Here is a 24,426-nt window from a genome sequence, read left to right on the forward strand (position 1 = left end):
GTAAAAACAAGATTTTCTAGATGCAAGAATACAAAAATATGTTAAGACAAGCTTTAAGGTTTCCTTCATCTGGATAGAGATTCTTGTAATAAGAGATCCAATAATTTACCTGAAAATGTTTAATCTGCCCTCGTTGCAGCAAGTGGCTTCTAACCAGGCTTTATGGAAACAAGTCATAAGCCTTATGCTAATATGACTGTTCTAACATTTACATGATGGAGACTTCAACATCTTCATCTATTTCACTTAAGGGCTCAGAAGCCCCTAAATGTTAATTTTACTGCACTATCCCTGGAAGTACTTGGTGCTATGGTAGTAATTATAATGTCATATTTGTTGATACACCAGGTGGAGCTATTTCTTCCCACCTTGCAACTCACAGTAGTTAAAGCAGAGTCAGGTAGCACAAGTGACAACAGAAGCTACTAACCTGATTTCAGTATCAGCTTGTTCTGAACCCCCAAATGTGCACTGTAATGTTGTATAGGTAATTTTGTTTTTGAAAAAATAATGCTAATAACAGGCCACAGACCTTTGGTTAATTGTGCGAGGCCTGTTGGGCTTGTTATCAACTTGTTACGAGAACTTGCTGTGTGAAGCAGAGGCTGGAACACCTACCTGCCTCTTGTTATGAGGCACAGCTTAAGCATGGGATGGTAGCAGAGGCCTTGAAAATATGGGCACAAGCTGAAGCAGAGGCTGCAGCACCACCAGCAACTCACAGCTGCTGCTATCTTTTAAAAAGCACAACCTTGGGAGATGGGAAAAGACTGCTTTTGCTTTAAGAAAAGAATCTGCAGTGAAGAAAAAAAAAAAAAAGGTGGAGGTCAAGGGCTGGGAATTGTTCAGACATTGTGTACTGCCTTATAAAAGAGGAATATCCTAGACTTGTGGGAGGGGGCAGAAGGAAGACAACCCGCTTTGGTTCTGGTTCCTTCCATTCAAGGGTTCCTGCATCTGGCCACTGAGACCAGCAAGGAGCAGAGGCATCAGTTCTTACAATGGGTCATCCGCTCTCTGGTAATGTACTTTCCCAGCTAATGTATAAGTGTAATGATAAAGGGCTGACTGCTTTGAATCTATGTAATAACTGATAATATGTAGAAATGAATACATGGGGTAACAGCAAGGAGCAAGAGCTAATGCAATTGTGTGTCAGTCTAGTAAATCTTGCTGTAAAGTTTAAAATTAGCTTAATTTATTTGTTGCCTACTATCACAATAATCTCTTGATTTCATGATAAAAATATCTCAACACTACCTAAACGCAGAAGAAAATGTCTTCTCATTCTTAACTTGTGCTCTGCACACGGGCTTCTTCAGAAGCCACATTATGTGAAGAAATACTAATCTGGAAAACTTTCTGTAACAGTTACATGAATGTCACATAGAAAGGTTGCAGTACTCACGGAGCACTTCAGAGTGTTTTCTGTTACGACTTTTACGTGTTTCTTTGGGTGCTTTTCTTACTATCTGACAAGGTTACACTTCCAGTGAAATAATTGAATACGGGGGATGTACCAGCAAGGTAAAAGATCTTCTTTGTACCCGAATTTGATTTATTAATGTCAGCTTCAGATTTTTTCCCTCCAAAATTTTAATTCTGAAATTATTTCCTGATTTCGTCACAGGGAGGATTTACTGCTTTTCACCATAACTCTTTGTTCTTTGTTCTTGGCTCAGAAATCTCATACCATAGCACTTGGGTATGTACGTGCCATAGTAGTGTTTGTATTGTTTGGTTTTCATGGGTCTAACTCTCCCTCTGGCATTGTTTCCCTCTTTTTTTTTTTTTTTTTTTTTTTTTTTTTTTTTTTTGTCTTTTCCAATACTATTTCCTTCTTGCAGTGCTTCTCTAAAATCCCCAGTGTAGGAATTCTAAAGCTTCTCTACTTTTAACATAACAATGTAGAGAAAAATGCTTATCTGAATGGAGACTCCTGACACACACAGTCAGACACCAGTGTGAGGGACAAGGTAAGCATCCCCTACTGGCTGTGCCTTTGGTTGGAGCATCACTGTGCCCTGTGTCTTGTCTCACCTGAGTGCTCCAGCAGCTAGGGCTGAGCTGGGGTCTGAGAGCCAGGGAGGGCTGCTGTTTTTTGGGGGCTACAGGTGCTGTGCTGGTTGTGAAGGGCTTCAAGCTAAGTTTCTCAGCTGCTAGAATCATAGAACAGCTCAGGTTAAAAGGGACCTTAAACATCACCCAGTTCCAATCCCCCTGCCAGGGGTAGAGATACCACCCATTGGACCAGATTGCCCAGGACCTCATCCAACCTGGCTTTGAACACCTCCAGGGATGGGGCATCTACAACGTCTCTGGGCAACCTGTGCTAGTGCCTCACCACCCTCACAGTGAAGAATTTCCCCTAACCTCTAATCTAAATCTCCCATCTTATAGTTTAAAACCAGTTCCCCTTGTCCTGTCGTTATCTGACTGAGCACAGAGTCACTCCCCATCTTTTTACAAGCCCCTTTAAGTACTGAAGGGCCTGAAGGAGGTCTCCCCGGAGCTTCTCTTCCCCAGGCGGGCCACCCCCGGCTCCCTCAGCCTTTCCCTCTAGAAGAATTGCTCCAACCCCTCGACCCCCTTCCGGCAGCAGCCCGGGCAGGGGCACTCCGCGTACACTAAGGACGCAGCTCCGGCGCCCACACCTAACCCAAGCGGCCCCGCCTCGCCGCGGACAAGCCGTGGTACTGGGGGGGGACCCCTCGTCAGGCCCCCACGCACACACCCCCCAAATGCCCCGTCCCGGTGCCGGGCCGCCCCGCGGGCCCCACCACGCCGGTGTCCAGGCAACGGCGGCCCCGTCACTTCCTGCGGCGCCGCCCCTCCCGCCGCAGCCCCCGGGCCGGCTCCGTTCCGGGCTCGGGCCGTTGCGGCGGCGGCCACACGTGGCGCGGCCCCGCGGGCGGGCGGGCGGCATGGCCGCGGCGGCCGAGGCGGGCGGCGGTGGTGGCGGTGGTGGTGGCGGCAGCAGCCGTCACGAGAAGAGCCTGGGGCTGCTGACCACCAAGTTCGTGTCGCTGCTGCAGGAGGCCAAGGACGGCGTGCTGGACCTCAAAGCGGTGCGCGGCGGGCGGGCAGCGCCGTGCTGCCGGGGCTCCGGGGCCCCGCGGCGGGCCCTCGGTGCGCGGAGGTCGCGGGTGCTCGGCTGACACAGCCGCGGGGCGGGGGCCCCTCGCCGCTTCTCGGGTCGTGAGGGGAGCGCCGGGCTGCTGAGGCCGGTGGAGAAGTCTCGAGGCAGGCTCTGATGCCCTCGTGGCACTGGCAGCACCGTGCGGGACGGTGGGGGAGACTCGGGTCTTCCTCAAGTATGTGTCGGGAGAAGCAGCAGCAGGCATCGCCCTGGCTTATCTCGTTGAGATACAGGTTGAAGTAAGGCGGTGTTTGGTCGGCTGGCTCCTCGCTGAGGATCTTAGCAACGTGCTGGCTTGGTGCTCACAGCCCTTTCTGGACAGCTCAACTTATTTGTTTGCTAGGTTTTAGGGCTCGTGGAGGCAGTCCGTGTGCTCGGAGCCTTTTTGCACATCCATGTGCAGAGAGCGAGCACTTGAAACCTTCCTGTGGCTGGTAAAGCTGTCCAGAGCGAGCTGGGAAGATGCTGACAGGGGCTGTAACCCAGCTTAGCTATGCTGGGGGCTTGGGTGGTTTGTGCAAGTAGGTTAATTTATTCACATTTAATTCGCCTCTGTCTTCACTAAAATGTACCTAAGCACTCCACAAACTGGGGATTGTTGTGTGGCTTATTCCATCTGTCAGGTCAGTTTGAGAAGCAGAAAAAAAACCTCCACATTTGGAAGACCCTGGGCCAAAAAGCTTGGCTTAAAGAGCTGATGAGGGTGGATTTGAACAATAAAGTTGAGCTGTATGACTAGATGGGACTGACATTTCTGTCTCCCTCTTGTGAGTAAAGGGAATTTTGCCATTGAAAGAAAATGGTAGTGCTGATGGTAAAAGCGCTAGTAACTCTAGTAACGCTAGAAAAGTAAATGGGTATTGCAAAAATCTTAAAAAGCCCTGTTCAGAACCTTTACTGGAGACTGGTTTCTGAATTACACGGCATGTTGGATTTTTTTTAGTAAATACTAACTGAAGTGAGTAAATCGTTAAAGCTTTCATAAACAGTCAAACCATACATTTCTGTAACCTGCTATTTCTCATAAATAAGTCACGCATCTAGGAACAAAATGAACAGCAGCACGCATATCATATGGTGGTGTGCTTAGGAAACCAAAGAACAGAACGCTCTTTGAAACGAAACAGAGAGTTCCAAGAAATGATTCATGCAGTGAAGATTTTCAGATGTCTCTTATCCTATTTACAGGTATTGACCATCTGATGTCTTGCAGCTGATTAGTGTTTCTGTAGCAAAATCGTAAGTGCACTGTGAAGAAAATACAACTTGGAGTTATTCAGTGTACTTTCAGCTTTGTGATTTAGCAACTGAGAATGAAAGGCAGTGTTACAGGATGTTTCCTGGTGATCTTTGGATACGTCTGTGGTTAAGCAGTCTGTAAAATGATACCTGGGGGCACGTGTGCTGACCCATTAAGAAACGGTAGTGGCACGTTGTCCTGTGCGTGCGTGCTCACTGCTTGCTGTTGGTGCACGGAGCCCTGCGAGTTCTGCCTGCTGAACTTTGGAAATGTTTCAGGGCTGGACGACTCTTCACTGCTAACACCTTGCTTCCACTCCCCTGAGTTGTTAGGATTTTCTTTACTGGGAATTTAGTTTCTGCGGTTCTCATTCTTTAAATTAAACAGCTGATCCTGAACAATTGCATAGTAGTCACTGAGTAACCCTGTATAAGCAAATGCAGTTAAGGAAATAAGCTTCAAACACTATGAGATGGAAGGGAATGAAAGTAAAGTCCCTGTGTTCAGCAACCTGCCAATTGCAGGAAAGGGAGAAATATTAAAGATGAGTGAGTAAGAGCTAAGTCACCTGCAATGCATCCCAGCGCACAGTATGTTCCTTCTTTTCAGCAGCATTCTAGTGCTTCAGCTTCAGTTTCTTAAGTAGACTTGGCTTACAGCAAAATGTCATTCCTGTTATACTCAGGGTTAAATATTATTTCTGATTAACAGTGCAAAGTGTCAGATACTCTAAAATAACTTGCTTGCTACTGACATTTATCCTGTTCTGCTAAAGGGACAGAAAACATTGCAAATGTGGGAATAATAGGGGATTTTGGATTTGCAGCCACTGCTCAGATGCTCTGATGAGGCTCTCATGTGTCTGGAAATTCCAAATTAATAAAGGAAGTCCAAAAAAAAAACACAAGCAAATGACAACAAAAACTACCAAGGACAAAATTTTCAACTAAAAACATACATGTTGTTTAAGTGTTTAATACCTGATGCGTCTACCTGATGTAGAAAACGAAAGGAGAACAACTCAAAACAATTTGTCAGGTGTCTAGGAAGTGCAGATTTAAGAAGCCAGTTTCTTATGTCACTCAGATGATGTAGTCAGGGAAGCGTATGGTAACAAAACTGGAAAAGACACTCCAATTACCTAGTCTGCTTTCCTGCTGTCGCTGCTACCCTCAGATTTTAACTTTACTGCATTTGATGTCTGATCAAGCATTGGATATTTACTCTGTAGGAACCAGAACAGTACTGAACTTCTGTACTGGTGAATTCCCTAGGTTTTCCGCAGTTTCTAATCTCTGTTCCCTTTTATAAAGACTTTAGTCCATTAGCATTTTAGCCACCGTAACATGTTAAACTCCATTTTTGTGCTAGCCACAGGCCTCATATGTATCTCGGCAGCAGTTGCTTCCTTAGAGACCACAAGCTACACAGAGCTGTTTGTTAACCTCAACATCAACTCTGCCCAGTTAGCCTGGGCATGCACCTGCCTTTAGCAATGCATCGATCAGGAACAAGTAACAACTGCTTTAAACTTGCCCTATTCCACAGGAAAAAAGAAAAAAGAACAACAAAAAAAACAAGCCTGCTTGTTCAATTTTACAGTTGTTTAATCTTTATGCATGCAGTGCTCTCCAGAAGTCTTACACTGGTTGCCAAACACACTGTTCAGTTTCAGACTCCGTCCAAGCTGTTGACAGTCGTCTTTGGGAGAAGGCTGTTGTCATCTGCTGCGGGCACAGTCTGTAAGATGCAGCACTTCTTTCATTTGACACAAGGAGAGCGAGCACGCATTGCTGACTGACCCTTCTGCGCTGTTAAGCTTCTCAGTAATGACTCTGCCCCAGTGCTCTGGCAAATTCCTAAAACGCTAAATGTGCTGTGCTCACTGGTAATGCCCAGTGCCTTTTGTCAGCTCCTAGGGAGCAAAGAAGTTGGTGCATGAGAATGCACCTCGACTCTATTATCCTCCTTCTGTTTGTTTGGCTTATTCCTGGGCAGGGCTTTGTGTGTGTGCACACATGCAACTCAAACTGTGCTGAACAGCACGTTATCTGTATTGCAAAAGTTGCATGATCTGAGTACGCTTGGAATCTCAAGCATTGTGACAAGTGTTTTTTTTTCCCAGATCACAGAATCACAGAATGGTTTGGGTTGGAAGGGACCTTAAAGATCATCTAGTTCCATGCCCCTGCCATGAACCGTTCTGTGAGACAGCCATATAGCACTTGTCTTGGATACATACCTGTTCAAATTGTGAGGAGATACTAAGGAATGAGTAGAGTGTAGCACCTTTATGTTAAAAAGATTTTACGAAGCTATTCCAAATTCGAATTATCCAGAGAAAGATATGTGGAAGCTACACCCAACCGTTTCAGCAGAGCCCTCGTGGTAGATGTGCCTCTGTTGTGTTGATTGGATCTGTCTCAACCATTTGACATAAGCTGAAAATGATAAGTTTTAAAAGTCAGTTTAATCAGGATGTTGAATAGCTGCTGATTAAGTGTACGCTGTGCATTCTTTGCGCAGAACAATGTAGGGATCTTGTAGAAATATGAAAAATTGTGCTACTGAAGACTGTGAAATATAGAGGGAGGTGATTGTCCCGCTCTACTCCACGCTGGTGCGGCCTCACCTCAAGTACTGTGTGCAGTTCTGGGAACCGCAGTACAAAAAGGATGTGAAACTATTGGAGAGTGTCCAGAGGAGGGTGACAAAGATGGTGAAGGGCGTAGAGGGGAAGATGTATGAGGAGCGGCTGAGGGCACTTGGCCTGTTCAGCCTGGAAAAGAGGAGGCTGAGGTGGGACCTCATCACAGCCTACAGCTTCCTCACGAGGGAGAGTGGAGGGGCAGGCACCGATCTGATCTCCTTAATCACCAGTAATAGGACCCACCGGAATGGCGTCAAGCTGAGGCAGGGGAGGTTTAGGCTAGACATCAGGAAGAGGTTCTTCCCTGAGAGAGTGGGTTGCACACTGGAACAGGCTCCCCAGGTAAGTAGTCACTGCTCCGAGCCTGTTGGAGTTTAAAAAACGTTTGGACTGTGTACTTTGTCATATGGTCTAAAATTTTGGGTAGACCTGTGTGGTGCCAGAAGTTGGGCTTGATCCTTATGGGTCCCTTCCAACTTGGGATATTCTGTGATTGTATGATATGTTGCACAGGCAGCATCAATTTTGTCACTTCCTAGATTTTGAAGGCTTTACTTGCCATTTTTGTAAACAGTATGTATGTGTGCCATTAAAATTTCAGGCACGTACCTGCTGATATGAGTGGCTTGAAGAGCCTGTGTTCTTGGAGAACTAAAGCATGCATTTTATATGCATTTACATGTGTTTGTTTTGTTAGATTTTTACCTGACTGTTAGAGAAGACCATACAAAAGATAAGTGTTGATAACAGTGTCAGTAGAAACACCGTTTAGTAGGTATGCCACTGTTGAGAATAAGGAACAGTATTTATACTTCATGGCTATGAGAACATTTTTTTTTTTAATCTTCATTCTTCTTCCTTTTTATCCTTTAATTTCCCTTCTCTAGCAAAACATTCGCCAATATAAATTGGATGACTAAGTCCTAGTAATTAACTTTCTAATAGGAAAATGTCATTTCTTTGGAAGATTAGTGAGTTTGTTTATGGTTCAGAAAATACTGTTAAAGGAGTAATACGGACTTTGCTATAAAATGCATTCAATTTTCCTTCCACATTTTTGTTGTCTCAGGTTGTATACAGGCTCCTTTGCTAAAAGTATTGATTTATTAGCTACTTGGACAAACTGAAATAAATTTCTGTGTACCTATAGAAGAAATTAGTTGGCTTTAACCCATTACTTCAAATTTGGAAGCCAGAAATCTTTGCCACTTATCCTTCTCTTTTTATTTCTTTTAATCCATTTAATACAATTATATTTTACATATCTGAGCATCCAGAGTAGTTGCAGTCAGACTCCCCCTTGCTTTTCTATCCTTTTGTCTAATACTCACTAAACCTGAGGCACTTTACAACATCAAAAAGAGGAGGATATGGAAGGCGTGACTAGCTCAGTTTTGCTATTTTATCTTAAGCCTTTGTATCAAATAAAAAAAAAAGTCCTCATGAGCAGAATTACAAATGATTAAGTGGCCTTTCCTCTGACTTGGACTATGCTTTGCTTTCAGTGACATGCTGTGACAGCAAGTAGAAACACTACATAGCTAGCCTTAGCTGAAAAGAGAAATTTTTTGTTGGGGGCGAGCGTTGGCCTGAGCTGCGTGGGGGTTCTGGAGGCCATGAGGCAGCTCTTGGTGCGTGCTACCACAGGCAGAGCAGGCAGCTGCCCACACGGTGGATTCATGCAGTGAAATGTTACAGAAACATAGGATCAGTTAGGATGAAAACGTAAGATCATCAAGTTCCGCCATCAGCTTAACACGACAAGCCCACCACTGAAACATGGCCTCAAGCACCATTCCCACACGTCTCTTAAATACCTCCAGGGGTGGGAATGCCACCACCAGCACCATTTCAGTGAAGAAATTTTCCCTGATACTCAATGTAAACGTCCCCTTGCACAACTTGAGGCAATTTCCTCATGTCCTATCACTCGTTCCCTGATGGTGGCTTATATATAGGACAGTGCTGGCTTACAGTCATGCAGCTCTCCTTCAGCTAGTTTGGGAAACTACCCCCAAATCCCTCCATATCCCAACACAAATTGACTCAGAGAGTATCAGCAGAGGGGATGATGAACTTAACATGCAGTTGGCCTCAGAGGCTTGTTCTATTGCAGGGTATTGCCATCTGCCTTCCCTACTGTTTCCTAAATTGTAGAAGGGGCACTTCAAGCTCCTGTGTGCAGGTGATAGCGTGTGGTGCAGGTGCTGAGGGCAGTCTTGGCAATTCACGTGAGCTCTTCTGCCTGGTGAGGGTGGCCCTTGGACAAGGTGACCCTTCCTGGCAATCCCTGCAGCCACAGGAGGCCACTCTTGCCAGCCATTTGAAGCAGATGCTATGAGCACCCAGCTCTTGAAGGGCTGAACCGTCTCCCTTCAGAATTATGTTAATTACTATTTGGCATGTTTTTGGGGAATGACTTATAGTGTGTGTTGTTTGCCCTCAGCATGCAGGTTACTGATACTCATTGCTCTTCTCTTCATAGGCTGCTGATACCCTTGCTGTGAGGCAGAAGAGAAGGATTTATGATATCACTAATGTTTTGGAGGGGATTGATCTCATTGAGAAGAAGTCAAAAAACAGCATTCAGTGGAAGTAAGCTTCAATTCTGCATTTCCTCATATGCTCAAGAGCAACAAATATTGCCTCCTTCCACTTCTTCTGACTAGTTAAGACAGAATAAAATTAACATTAGGCTCACCAATGAGCAGTGCAACATTTTGGAATGACAGTGAAGTTCTAAATGAACTTTATTTGTCTTATCTTTAATTTGCATCTTTGATACATAGAATCAGGTTTAAAACATATACCAGAGATGCTTTCATGAAACTTGGAGTGCTACTTTATAACTAGCATTCACACTAGCTAAATCTGGGAAGGTATTGGGTGACAGTATTTCCACCTACCTGCCCACCTGCATTGCATGCCTATTTTCTCTTCGGTTCCTGAAGATGAAAGTATAACTGAAGAGTTAAGAAGGAGGTGAAGGAGATCTGCAAACCATCTGTAATGGAGAAGAACCTACATTCCAAAAGAAAATCAAGTTGGGTAGAGGGAAATTCTAAACCTGATCTGAAGTTAAAAATGTTCATTTTCTGTTAAAGCACAGCCAGGCACATAAATGTTCACTTCCTTTATGTTGAATATTAGTATATTTTCAAATTACTGGAAGCATACTTAGGAAATGATCTTTTAGATTTTCATTTCTTGTGGTTTCACGAACCTTTATACCTTTTTAAGAGGAGTAGGTGCTGGCTGCAATACAAAAGAAGTAATAGACAGGCTGAGGTATCTTGAATCCGAAATTGAAGATCTAGAGCTGAAAGAGAAAGAATTGGATCAGCAGAAACTGTGGCTACAGCAAAGCATCAAGAACGTTATGGATGATTCTACAAACCACCAATATCCTTTTCAACAAATTGTGTGCATCTTGGAACTAGTATTAAAACAGCAGTTAAAGCATAGGTAAAGGGTAAAGCACACTGTTATCCATTTCATTCAGAAACAAAGAAGGCCTAAACTTTTTTTTTTTTTGGTTCAAAAAGAAGAGTATAAATCATGTTTACATGACTTTTTAAGCTCTCTGACTGTATGAAAGGTAACCTGAAAATAATATAGCACATGTGTATACAGCAACAGTTTTTAAGCCCACAGTATAATTCTGGTTTAAAATGAATTGTATTGCCTTCACGCACTTGAATTTATATTTCTTAGCGAATATGTGAATCTTTTTTTTTCCCTGTTACTTCCTTCTCTTGAAAAGATTAAGCTATCATCCAAGGATAAATTGAATTAACAAAGTCCTGAAGCTTGTTTGGTTTGGAACTGGAAAACTATCCTGTGTGTAAATACTCAATAAGCAGAGAGGTCTGCCTATATTGCTTGTAATTATGTGTTTATCTGTCTTATAAAATATTGACCAAGTATTGAGATTTGGAACAGGAAAATGCCCTTCTTATTGGTTGTACCAGTGCTAAATACTCAGCGTTACTTGCAGTTGCTCTGTAGAAACTCTACCTATAAAATGGATTTTATAAGAAATGAGATTTAAGTAAGATATGAGGAGAAACTTATTACTGGGAGAGCTAACACAGGAATTGATCCCCCAGGGAGGTGATGGAATATCATCTATCACTGGAAGTTTTCCAGAACAGGAGAGTCAAACACCTGTCTGGAATGTCTTAATAGTTGATCCTACCTTGGGGCAGGGTGAACTCTCACGTCCCTTCCGGCATATTTTTATGTGATTTTGGGACATCCCAGTACATTGTTGAATTCTATAGTGTCAAGTTGATGAGGTAAATGGTATTCTTAAAAACAAGATTTTACATGTTCTCTGTTTAAAAAGAATCTCTTGATTCAAGCTACTCAGACTCTTTTCTTCTGGTATTTTTTTTTACGTATATAGATTTTTATTTTTTACAGTGTGGAACGGTGTTATTTTTTAAATAGCTATTCTGAACATCATAAATCATGCCTTGATTACACCTCTGAGTACTAGTAGTAAGTTTATAGTTTAGGCTCAGTTTGGACAAACTTCTCTTAAAGGGTAAGAAATCATGCATTTCATGCATTAGAAAAATGTTCCTTGACATAAATTACATTTTCATATGTCACCCATGAAGATATCTGTAACTGCTTCAGTGGTGAGTTGTTTCTAAAAGCTGTATTTCTTAAAGTGAGGGATTTTCTGATCTTCCTATTGAAAGCTAACTTGCTAGCCTGCTTTTTCCCTGCGAGTATTTTGAATTTAGAATAAGTGTTCAGTAGTGATCAGTAGTAAGTAGATGCCTCTCACAGTCTTCACGACCAATGAGTTCTGGCATTTTCTAGTTGTAGTCACGGAATGGATGGAATAGAAGTTCAGCTGTTTTCAGAGTACTCTTTTTGGTTGTCTTCTGTATTCATACTTTGTAATAGCTTGCCTCTAGCTCTAACAGAACCAGGGAGAACCATGTTGACCCAATTCACCAGATTTCATAAAAGTTTCTGGTAGCAGCTTCGGTCAGAGGGAATTCTTCATATTATACAAATGGAGCCAGCTGAAGTTTGAAGATGGGACTTGGCTAAATCAAAAAGATTCTTGCTGTATGGGAAGTTTGAACAAATTGCCAAGATTTGCTAGCAGAAATTCAGAAATGTTTGCCCTGGACATCCTTTCCTGATCCTGAGTTACTCAATGGAAGACTGTTGCTCAGCCTCCAGCTTTGCTCAAAATCATCTTTTTGCCATAAGGAAGGTTGGGTTTGTTTTTGAATTAAAAAAAATAATAATGCAAGATTAGACTACTGTGGAGTTTAACATAAAGAAGCTGTTGTGGAAAAGAGTTAGTTACTGCAAAATATGGAGGAGGCATTTAGTATTCCAGTCACATTTTACTTCATGTAAATATATCTCAGGTAGCAAAGGAGCATTATTCCAAGTTATGGATGAAGAGGAATTGATGTGCAGATAAGGCATGTTGTGCAAGTACTGTCAATGTAATTGTGATCTCCTAACTTTAACCAGTAAGTTTTAGTGCACGTAGTACGCCACTAGTGAGTTTTATAGTCAACTGTTACAACTGAGTTGTATATGATGCAGAAGTTTTGAGCTTAGACACTTGGAAATGTTGGCACTGAAGACAATCATTAAAACATTTTCTTGCTTTCTTGTGTAGCTTCTCTTCAAAGCCGTAAAGTATGCTGTATCAGAGAGCTGGTGTAGCTGAAAAAGAAGCTAGTTAAATATTGGATCTTGAAACTTATAGAGACTATGCAAGTCCCATCACAAGTTTATTTATGCTGGAATTATGCAGTCTTTTAAGAGGCCTTAGAGAATTTTCCTATCTCATTCGAGTAGATACCATGCAAGATGTACGAAAAATATGCACAGTTAACACTTTCTTAAAAATTGCTATTTAACCAGGAGACACACTTCTAGCAATTCAAGCACCTTGTGGTACGCAGTTAGAAGTACCTATACCCGAAATGGTATGTACTGATTTCTTGTTTACCTAAGTATTCTAGAAGGATAGTGGAGAAGAAGAGCTACACTAGAGCTGAGCATTTCTCTCTGTATGAGAGAAAAATACATATATATATATATAAGTTGGTCTTAGTTGAGAATGGAGGGGCTGGGTGGGAAAAAGTGTTTTTTTTGTACACCTATACTAGGTGTACAAAAGAAAGAGTAATGGTAACTGTTGTCTCATACCGAAAATAAGTCATAATAGTGTTTTTTTGCCCCTCTCTTCTCTCTTATTCTTAAAAATTGCAGCTTTCCAAATTGTGTATAATTGTTATGAATTCCCTTCAGAACTAATTAGCAGTGACTTTTATTTGTCAAATTTAACATTTATTGTATGGCTAAATTATGTCTGTTACAGAAAAGCCTTTTAGGTTTAGTTGTAGTTTTAATTTAGATGTAGGTTGTGTTCAGTCACGTGGTACTAGACTGGGTAGGGAAACACAGACTGCAAACTTCTTTTTAGCCTGAGGGCTTTAATGAGCAGGATTAGAGTAGAAAGCCAAACTACTTACTTCTATCCATCTTTTAATCGTTTTTATTGTAAGGCTCAGTTTTAAATAGGGTTGGTATCTTACACAGTTGGGAGAGAGCGTTGAATGAAGCATGATAGCCACTATACTTGTAGAAGTTCACAAGATAAGTTTTAGAAGCTATTTTTAGTAAGGCTAAACACAGTCTGGTATCATAATAACATCCAAAGCTAGGACTGTGAAGCTGGTCAAGTGGTACTGGATCTTTGTCCGTCTGTGCTGAAAACTGTTCAAGCAACGGTGTGGTTCTCTGTGTGACCAAAGCAGTTGTGATGCATCCGTTTTGGCTTTTTGTTGAGGACAAGAACAGCTGATTTTAGTCGTCCATTGACAACTTGAAATTGGATTGTTTTGCTTTGGGTCCTCTCTGCCCAGGCACCTTTTCCACTTTTCTCATCCTCGTTTTTTCTTGAACATACTTGCTGAAAACCTGCTTGCTGGATTAGCCACTGTGAGCCAGTGATCTCAATTAGCTAAGAAAATTAGCTAAGAATTGTTTCTGCTGACTTATGATCCAGTGTCTACTCGGTTTGAGTGAGATATTTAACTGTTGTGGGATAGTCGGTCCCAGAAAAGATCATTCTAAAACTCCTTGTAAGAGGAAGAAATTTAAATGCACAGAAATCATTATTTATCTGTTTTGTTACTGATAAGCTGCAGTCTTGCTACAAGTTTAATGTAACTTGAATTTATAACCTAAAGACTTTGAAAGATAGTATATCTGTGTCTTCTGTATCTGTGCTGTGGCCAAGTAAATGCATAGCAGGTTTGTAATCTGTTTCCTGTTAGATCATTTGTATTTTTTTTAAATATTTTTGTTTTTCATGTCTCCATATGATCTGGTAAGTTTATGCCAATTATTGGTTCTTCCTAGTGTTTTTACTAGAAGAGCACAATCTTCTGGAGGTAAAAGGTGCATCAATCTGAGAATTCTATTCAAACATCTTCATTAGTTACTATGAGAAATAAGTCTGTGCAGTTACTGTCGTATTTTTGTACAGTTTGAAGTTCTAAAGGAATTTTAACTTTCTTAATGCACCACCTCTACAGGGACAGAACGGACAGAAGAAATACCAGATCAATCTTAAGAGCAATTCAGGACCTATTCATGTACTGCTTATAAATAAAGAATCAAGCTCCTCCAAGCCCATGGTGTTTCCAGTTCCTCCACCCGATGATCTTGCACAGACCCCATCTCAGCCTGCAGCTCCAGTGACTCCCCTTAAACCTACTACAGCTACTCAAAATCCACCAGAACAACATGGTCTTAACCAGGGACAACAGTTGCCACAAACGTCAGTTGTGGACACGCCATCAGGTGGGTTTTTTCCACTTAAGATGGGTGAGGGAGGACTGGGGGTAGGAAAAAAACTGTTAGAAAAGCTGATAGATAAAGGAAAGGCAGATCTACAATTTGCATAGAAGTGCAGGTGTCTGTTAAGAAACCAGCCCGAGGGCTTACTAACAGCTTTCGGGAGGTTCACGGAAAAGCCTCTTCCTCTTCTGTCTGCTATCCAGTGAAATAGATTCTCCCCTTGTAGCTTATCATCTTATACGAAAGAGGTTTTGAATGTGATCCTGTTTGTTAATCTGAGATGCTTTTCCAGAATGCAGCGTGGAACAAAATTGCCAACCTCTGATGGAGTATATGATTTGAACATGTACCTTTTAATGAGACATAATATAGGCACCAGTTCCAGCTTTTGTGCTACGAGGTCACTTACCTACTTCCACATAACCACAGTGAGAGGCTCCCTGAGTATCAGGTCTTCTTTCATATCAGTAGTAGGGTAATAAGGAAATACATGTATTTAAGAAAATGCTGTCGGTATTACAGACTACATTTCTGTGGGGTCCTGATTAAATTGTGCCTTTGAGTTTGGAATGGGGAGTAGATAGACTCCTCTCACCTTGTCCCAGACCTTGGCAGTGTTTTTCTCAAGAGATAAAGCCAGGTGTAGGTGCTTTGTGTTTTTTTTTTTTTTTACCACAACAGACTATATAATGTGCCTTCCTGTCTTTGTAGAAAGCAGTTTGCAGCAGAACAGTACAACTCCAGCAACTCCTTATTCCAGCCTTCCAGATGCGGTGTTGTACCCCAGCCTTTCAGGAGATGTCGCCCAAGCTACAGCTAGCTCAAATGACTATCAGGGTTTGCTCCCTTTGGACGTTAACTGTATTCTCAAGCCAAACTCATTCGACATAGCAAAGATGGATGAGCCCACAGGTAGGAAGAAAGAGTTGATATTTCAATGTTTTTATTGTTTCTTGAGCCTTTTTTTTTTTTTTTGACCAAGTTACCAATGAGTTGCACAGAGGGAAAGATTAGCACTTTTCCCACAGAGATGACAGGCCTTTTTTTTTTTATTGTTATTCTAATGAAGCCATTGCGCCAGGTCTAAGTAGCAAGCTCATTTTCTGCTGCTATCAAATATGCTACATATTGCACATGGCTTTAGGGCTATAAGCTATCGACTGTACAGCATGAGGAGAACAGGAGATATTTATTAGGAAAAACTGGGGGATACAAAGATATTTTTTGTATACACAGCATGCTGTCTCCACAGCTCCTACAGTGTGCACATGAGCCATACTGTACTTCTGCAATTCAGTGTTATAATGCGGAGAATCTGTTGACTTCCATAAATGCATGCTCCTGTTTTCACAGGAAATATCAGTGGGGATATTATTGATGAACTCATGTCTTCTGATGGTAAGTATTTAGTATCTTTACTTGAGGCTATTAAAAAAGTAGTAGCATGTCTTTTGTATGAACAGCACTCTTAGGAGGTGTCTGTTAAGTCTCATGCCAAGAGTCAGTATGAAACTACTACTTTCTCCTGTACTGCCTCCTCTATCCTTGTCATTCTTGTCTTTGCACCCCTATCCATTCCCTGCAGCAGTTTGATTTAACAGTCAAAATCTGAAAGTCTTAATCCAGCAAGTACTTACATGCATGAGTAACCCAGCAGTATCTAATTCTGGAACAAAGAACAGGTTGATGACTAGAGTGCTGCCTTTTAAAAAAAAAAAAAAAAAGCTTAATACTAATCTTCCTCAGGCTTCTTCTAGGAGATTTGATCAGGTATTTCAGAAGATACTTACATGCCTGCATGATGTGTGGCCAGGTCTGTTACACTGGCAGAACAAATCTAACCCTTTTCTGGTCTTGCATCTTCATGGCCATATGAATGCAGAACTGAGCCACAGCTAGTAATTTCATTTGTTCCATGCCTCCCTCCGTGCTATATCTCACAGACTGCAGGCTGCCAGACAGAGGTGAACTCAGCTGGCTTTGTTCCTCTCTCCCGATAACTACGCTGCTCCGTGAGCAGCCTGTGTTAATATCTGCCCTTCAAAAGACAAACGTGCGGCTTATCTAGAAAGAACCATGCAATTACAAGATTCACGAGGGAAGAGTGGATTATGTGGATGTACCAATAAAATACACAGCTAAAATAGAAATAATCTCCTCTTTTAGAGCATGTAGCACATTCCCAGCTCTTTTGCATTAGATTAGTGTTGCTGCAGTACAGAATGAGGGCTAAGGCTTCTCTTGCATTCCTCAAAAATGGCCTCAAGCCCATGCATGAAATGCAGTGCACAGAGAAATGGACAGCCTCCATTTTTCATCTGTACAATAGGGAAAATGGTAGTTTATGTATCTAAAATAATAAATACTTGAAGATTGATACATACAGTACTGTAACAGGAAGAAGGAAGAGTAAATATAAATGATGGAAACTTGATAAAATTTTGAAATCTGCTCAGGAGCTCCTTTGCTGCAAAAGCAGAGATTATGTCCATATTCCACAGCTATCATTCCACCCCAGCAAATTTATGTAAAATACTAAGGAAAAAGATGTGGACATGTCACTTATTGCGCCTGTTTGAAGGCAGTACAGGTATTCACAGTATGTATCCTAGCATACTTGTCAGACTATCAAGACAGTATTTTACTTAAGGCTAACCCTGGCACTGCTGATGACAGACATACTGAATTATGAGCTAGGGCTGATATTCCAAGTGTTTTAATTTAAACTAAACTATTCCTGCTTTACAGTTTTTCCTCTCTTACGACTCTCTCCTACTCCCGGAGATGACTACAACTTTAACCTGGATGATAATGAAGGAGTCTGTGATCTCTTTGATGTGCAGATACTAAATTATTAGATATTGTGTCAACCAGACTACTTATCTACCTCTAACTATAACATTCTAGACTTCTTCATAACCTAAGTATTTGAATAATGAATGTATAACTTCTTAGTTCACTGACTCTGGGAGTATATTTCCTTTTGCTTCCCTTAATTACTTCACAAAACAAATTCAACCACCAGAAAAAAAGGGCTTTTTTCAGAATTGTGACACGTTTTTTCATCTGAGCGTCCTTTGTGTAATCCAATGATTTGGAGTTTTCTTTTGTAAGGAAAGTGAAAATGCTTTATAGCCTTTTGATCGTTTTTTTAAAAATGATTAGGCTTTGCTCAGTTATCAGCATTTTCTTTGAAGCTTTACTGCCAAGAAGCTTTCTATATCTTTTTGACCTTTCAAACGATTTTGAAGCTTTCACTGCCAAGCTGAAAAGTGAAGGATATCAACTTGAGTTATGCTTAATTGTTTCAGTGAACCAATTTTGTGAAGTGCCTTCTGTTTTAGCACTTTAAGTTTCTCACACTGACTTCTGACATTCCGCTTTCCTAGATCATAGGAAAGGTCTGTTTGTAGTTTGTATTAAAGTGTGCCAATACTTGTATATTAACAAGATTTTTTTTTAATAAAATTGTACAAACAAAGCCTGTGTGATCTTCAGTTCTTGGAACCCCTTTGTTATTCATTACAGCTGTGATAATAGGCTTGTGGCATCATCCACGTTTGCTGGTTCACCTTCTGGTTGTATAGAAACCTGAAAAAAAAAAGTTTCAGTGTCAAGTAGAAAGTGATTTACTGTTTGGAAAAAAGATACTACCTAGATGATGAGCTTGTCTTTATTATATTTAACTTAGGCTAATTTTGCAGTCATATAATTCAGTAATTTGGGGAACTAAAGGCTTCACTACACTTGATAGATAAGCAGGCAGTAGTTCATGCTGCCAGAGAAAGACAAAGCATCATGCCAGTAACGTACGTGGCCAAATGGAAGTAGGCACAGCTTTTAGTTCAGGGAATACTTTCACTAGCATAATTTTGAAACTGTGAAAAAAATGCTATTGCTTACAGCCCAAGTGATCAAATACCATGTTATGTCATGTAGAGCCCTGCTAGCATGGGAATAGTGGCACAGTCCAGGTTTGCAGCCATATGCAATAGCAAGCTAGCAGGACTAGGACCACTGGCACCAATGTCCTTGCTTGACCTCATACTGTGCTGGCAGCACCGTCACCTGAGCTTCCTTCTCCCTTCAGCCTCTCCTTGAGGTTTTTGGCAATCATTCTATCACTTCCAGACAGAAACTTGATGACCCCAGGCAGAGTAAATGCTACTCATCTCCTGTCCAGTTCCCTCTTTATTTCCCCAACAGCCAGGACAGATTCACCTGTGTTCTTCATAATGGCCCATGGCCTTTTCTGTCCCCCAAGCCATGCCCGCAGCATCAGTAAGTATCAGCATAAGAAGATTTTGTAAAGAGAAGCTTAAATTCAGTGTAAGAAGCAGCCTGCCAGTATTTAGTTGGTTAGTTATTTCTTGTCAATGCTCAAAGCTGCATGCAGCCTTGTTAACTAGGCTGAGAGCAAGTAAAATGTTGTTTTGATCTGCAAGTGCTGCAGGCAAGAGTTGTAATACAGGAACTGGTGTTTCAGATATTGCTACTTCTCATAAGTAAATATAAAGAGACAGGTCTTGAGGGTTTGGAGCGGGAATTAACTTTTAAATGATGTTCTAGCTGTTTTTTAATAGATTAAAAAAATATTTATGTTGTGGAAGCACACTGCAGCTTAGTTGCCCACCTTCTCTATTGCCTTTAGTAGTTACATAGGACTTGAATATGCTAACCAGATTTCAGCATTAAAAAACAAACAAACAAAACAAAAAAAAAGACAGAAATTAATAAAGCTTGGTTTATAGCTAAAGCAACAGCAAGAATTGCCTGCAGTTTTAGTGCCAGAATATAATGCTTTGAACACATACTGCCCTTCATTTCCCCCCTCAGATTTTTACAGACGGAAATTACCTGGTTATTCTTCTGAGGTTCCACTACAGGGCCTTTTGATAGCTGCTGTACCTCTTTCTGAATTTCAGTAAATGCTTTATTTATCTTGCTTACTTTGTCAGCATTTTCAATGTTTATCTGTAGGGAAGAAAAAAATTTACGTGTATTGGTATGTTAAACTGCAATTCCACTGACGTGAAATTTCACTTTTTTTTTTTTTTAAACAATTGTTAAGCAGTCAGTATTAGTCTGGGGAAAAGTATCAATCTGCTGGAGGATAGGAAGGCCCTGCAGAGGGACCTGGACTGGATGGGTCAATCGGCAGAAGTTCAACATGGCTAAGTGCTGGGTCCTGCACTTTGGCCACAACAGCCCCATGCAGCACTACAGGCTTGGGGGAGAATGGCTGGAAAGCTGTGCAGAGGAAAAGGATCTGGGTGGGGGTGTTGCTCAACACTCGTCTGAACCTGAGCCAGCAGTATGCCCAGGTGGCCAAGAAGGCAAACAGCACCCTGGCTTGTATCAGGAATTGTGTGGCCAGGAAGACGAGGGAGGTGATCATGCCCCTGTACTCAGCTCTGGTGAGGCCGCACCTCAAGTACTGTGCTCAGTTTTGGACCCCTCACTACAAGAAGGATATCAAGGCCCTGGAACATGTCCAGAGAAGAGCTACGAAGCTGGAGAAAGGCCTGGAACACAAGTCCTATGAGGAACAGCTGAGGGAACTGGGGGTGTTTAGTCTGGAGAAGAGGAGGCACAGGGGAGACCTTACTGCTCTCTACAGCTACCTGAAAAGGTGTGAGGAGCTGGGGGTTGGCCTCTTCTCATAGGTAACTAGTGATAGGACCAGAGGGAATGACCTCAAGTTGCACCAGGGCAGGTTTAGGGTGGAAATGAGGAGACATTTCTTCTCAGAAAGCGCAGTCAGGCATTGGAACAGGTTGCCCAAGGAGGTGTAGGATTCACTGTCCCTGGGGTTGTTCAATGAAAGGTTGGACGTGGTGCTTAGGGACATGGTTTAGTGGGTGATACTGGGGGTAGGGTGATGGTTGGACCAGATGATCCTGGAGGTCTTTTCCAACCTTAGTAAGTCTATGCTTCCAAGCATATCTTCCAAAATTGCTTTTTAGTATAAGTATTTCTATACTTAAATTTGTCACCACCTAATTATCAAATCATGTACTACTAATGTAGTAATAAATCCAAAAATTATTAAAGCAGTTGTACTTGCTCTGTTGGCAAAGGAGCCTGTACTGGCCCAGAACTAGGATACACACACAACAAAAGCCAGGTTGCAGCTGGGTCCTGCTACACAGACTTCAGCTCCTCTTAGCTGGAGTTCCAGGAAGGGCTCCTTACTTCATTTGTAAATGACATTACCAGTTTGAATTTCTTTACCTAGTTTGCCTTTCAGCATCACGCCTCGCATTCCTATTCATTCATACTGTTGTTCTGGCCAACACCATTTACCAAGTTTTGCTATGGTATTTAAAGAAATTTCCACAGCTGTAGCAGAACAGGACGCTTGCCTGGTCCCCAGACACCTCATTGATTACTACAAGCCCTCCTTTATAAGTTATTTCAGCAAAAAACGCTTTCTTTTGAACACCAAGAGCTAAGACGTGGGTGCACTGTGCAGTGCACCAGGGACAATAATCTGTGGTGGAAGAATAGGGCAGATGCTGGAGGCATGAACTCTTTCACCACTGCAGCAGAGTAAGATTCAGCTGATCTCAGCCCTGGCACGCGTTACTTCTGAAGCACCATGCTTTGAACAGCATCTTTGCCTTATAATGGCATATTACATTGCAGATGTTCCAGAAGCATGCTCACGCATCTTAAGGCAATCACAAATTTCAGGCTGCCTAGTGCTGTTCCAAAAGCTACCACGGTAATTCACCTCTCAGCAATATGCACAGGCAGCAGCAAACACATATTGCTTTTGCTTTCAAAGCTGCCGTCATTTCAGAGCACGTACACATTAACAATAACCCCATTTATTCCTAGGTGAGTGTCCAAGAGAATCATTATTAAGAAAGCAGAAGCATGAGGCTGATAGAATCATAGAATATCCTGAGTTGGAAGGGACCCTTAAGGATCATCAAGTCCAACTCTTGACACCACACAGGTCTACCCAAAAGTTCAGACCATGTGACTAAGTGCACAGTCCAATCTCTTCTTAAATTCAGACAGGCTCGGTGCAGTGACCACTTCCCTGGGGAGCCTGTTCCAGTGTGCAACCACCCTCTCTGTGAAGAACCCCCTCCTGACGTCCAGCCTAAATTTCCCCTGCCTCAGCTTAACCCCGTTCCCGCGGGTCCTGTCACTGGTGTTAATGGAGAAAAGGTCTCCTGCCTCTCGACACCCCCTTACGAGGAAGTTGTAGACTGTGATGAGGTCTCCCCTCAGCCTCCTCTTCTCCAGGCTGAACAGGCCCAGTGACCTCAGCCGTTCCTCGTACGTCTTCCCCTCCAGGCCTTTCACCATCTTCGTAGCCCTCCTCTGGACACTCTCCAACAGTTTCATGTCCTTTTTATACTGTGGTGCCCAGAACTGCACACAGTACTCGAGGTGAGGCCGCACCAGCGCAGAGTAGAGCGGGACAATCACCTCCCTTAACCTACTAGCGATGCCGTGCTTGATGCACCCCAGGACACGGTTGGCCCTCCTGGCTGCCAGGGCACACTGCTGGCTCATATTCAACTTGCTGTCTACCACGACCCCCAGATCCCTCTCTTCTAGGCTGCTCTCCAGCGTCTCATCGCCCAGTCTGTACGTGCAGCCAGGGTTTCCCCATCCCAGGTGCAAGACCCGGGGAAAACAAGTCAATTCAGATAAGTAATTTAATTCATAATAACCTATAAAGTGACTTAAGAAATGCAGACAACTCCTAGGTCAAATTAGAGTGGATGGGGCTGTGGACAATGCAGTTTACATAAGGCTTAGGTATCCCGTAAGAGCCCAGTAGCATCTTCCAGTCAGTTTTAATGCCTGATATCCTAGGTACCCAGGCAAGGATTCCTCTCTAGAAAGAGGCCCTGTAGGTAGGACAAATGCCTGTATCTAATGCTGTCTATATAGTTACAAGAAGCTTTAATCTATTACAGAATAAGCCTATTCTGAGCTTAATGGCAACTAAATCCCCAACGGCTTAATGAATTAAAGATGACTACTTCAAATACGCAGAATAAAATTTTACTCCCAACAAGCTACTGACTTTCCATACAGGCGTTTTCAAACCTGTTCCTCCCTTCGCTATGCAGAACCCTCCCGACTAAGCAGAGATCGGAAGCCAGCAACGTGAAATCCTCCTGGGGCTCCCTATTTCCAGAAGTTATTATGTTCCCGGCTGCCCGATCAACCCGTCAGGTGGCTTTGGTGGCTGAGATTTTTCTCCTGGAAAAATCCCAAAGGCCTTTTTGTTTTTTAGAGCTGCTGTTTAGGCCCGTCTGCCAGCAGGCTGCGGCTGCACGTGTCGGGAACGAGGAGCCGCCGGCTCGGTGTGGAGCTCACCGCGGCCAAAATGTCGGAACGGTCCCGGAACGGGGGAAAAGGAGGCTGTGGAGATCACCGGGTCCCAGCCCTGCCCAGCGGGTCGCCCAGAGCACTGCGCGCAGGACGGGGTGCGGGTAGCTCCAGAGGGGGGAGGCTCCCAGCCCCTCCGTACCGAGGTGCCCCCGCGTTCAGCCGAACCCCCCGGGCTCGGTTCACGAAGCCCGCCCGCCGCTCACCTTCCTGAGCCCGGAGGTGACGCGCCGCGCCCGGCCCTTCCCGCGGGCCTTGCCGGCGCCGCCGCGGGCGATGCAGAAGACGCTCGGCGCCTTCGCCGCCTTCCGCGCCCGGCTCTTCCCCATCGCCCCCGCCGCGCAGAGGACGGGCAGCGCGCTGATGGCGTCACAGAGCGCGCGCCGGGGAAGCCCCGACGTCACGGCGCCGGGATTCCCCTCCCCGCCCCGCCCTCCGTAAAGCAGGGAGGCTGGGCAGCGGGGTGGGGCGGGGGTGCGACGGGATGCTGGGAAGTGGGATAAAGGGAAAATTAAAATAAAATAAAATAAAATAAAATAAAATAAAATAAAATAAAATAAAATAAATAAAATAAAATAAAATAAAATAAAATAAAATAAAATAAAATAAATAAAATAATAGGAAAAAAAGAAGATAAAAAGCAATAACAATTAAATAAAGTAATAAAATAAAGTAATAAAATAAAATAACTGAAGTAAAATAAAATGAAATAAAATGAGTGAAAAAGATTTAAAAATGAAATGAAATAAGATGAAATAAAATAATAAAATAAAATAAGAAAAAATAAAATAAGGAAAAAAATAAAAATAAAATAAAATAATGAAATAAAATAAAATAAAATAATGAAATAAAATAAAATAATGAAATAAAAAAATATGAAATCAAGCCTCTGTGACCCGGCAGGGCCCTCTCATGGGACCATCCCATGGGGCAGCCAGGTGGCAGAGGAGGCAGTGCCCAGGCCGGGCAGGGCTGGCCTTTCTGGGGAGGCTTGAGATGGAGCTCCCATGGCACCCCTGCAGGCTGCATGGCACCCAGCGGCAAGGCATTTTCATGAGTCCTGCTGGTGTTCTTCCTCCTGGTGCCTGCCTGCCTCTGTATGCAAGGGGGCTTCATGGTTTGCAGCTAGGCCCAAAGCATAAAGTAAGAAAGGAGAGAGCCTCATCATGTCTTCTGGAGAGA

General features: G+C 42.8%; 2 protein-coding genes across 7 annotated transcripts; one reads left to right on the plus strand and one right to left on the minus strand.

Annotated features, from left to right (window-relative positions):
- The first annotated feature begins 834 nt into the window (after nucleotides 1-834).
- Nucleotides 835-18,364, plus strand: E2F5 (E2F transcription factor 5). Of its 6 annotated transcripts, none has more exons than XM_084508674.1 (10): nucleotides 2,921-3,068; nucleotides 4,172-4,327; nucleotides 9,515-9,624; nucleotides 10,270-10,431; nucleotides 11,632-11,675; nucleotides 12,937-13,001; nucleotides 14,619-14,886; nucleotides 15,595-15,795; nucleotides 16,237-16,281; nucleotides 17,632-18,364. In XM_084508674.1, exons 2-10 carry the CDS (start codon nucleotides 4,214-4,216, stop codon nucleotides 17,739-17,741), a joined length of 1,119 nt encoding a protein of 372 aa, XP_084364800.1. In that variant the 5' UTR covers nucleotides 2,921-3,068; nucleotides 4,172-4,213; the 3' UTR covers nucleotides 17,742-18,364. The 6 variants fall into 6 exon arrangements, with proteins under 6 accessions (XP_084364802.1, XP_084364799.1, XP_084364800.1 ...); XM_084508677.1 differs by lacking the exon at nucleotides 4,172-4,327 and adding an exon at nucleotides 4,328-4,378 and having other exon boundaries at nucleotides 2,978-3,068; XM_084508676.1 differs by lacking the exons at nucleotides 2,921-3,068; nucleotides 4,172-4,327 and adding an exon at nucleotides 835-1,020.
- Nucleotides 18,320-23,636, minus strand: RBIS (ribosomal biogenesis factor). Its single transcript, XM_084508678.1, has 3 exons — nucleotides 23,451-23,636; nucleotides 19,741-19,857; nucleotides 18,320-18,474 (listed from the first exon to the last, which is right to left on the minus strand). Exons 1-3 carry the CDS (start codon nucleotides 23,571-23,573, stop codon nucleotides 18,406-18,408), a joined length of 309 nt encoding a protein of 102 aa, XP_084364804.1. The 5' UTR covers nucleotides 23,574-23,636; the 3' UTR covers nucleotides 18,320-18,405.
- Between the last annotated feature and the right edge of the window lie 790 nt (nucleotides 23,637-24,426).

This window comes from Aythya ferina, assembly GCF_964211825.1.
Source record: "Aythya ferina genome assembly, chromosome: 2".
Lineage (NCBI taxonomy): Eukaryota > Metazoa > Chordata > Aves > Anseriformes > Anatidae > Aythya > Aythya ferina.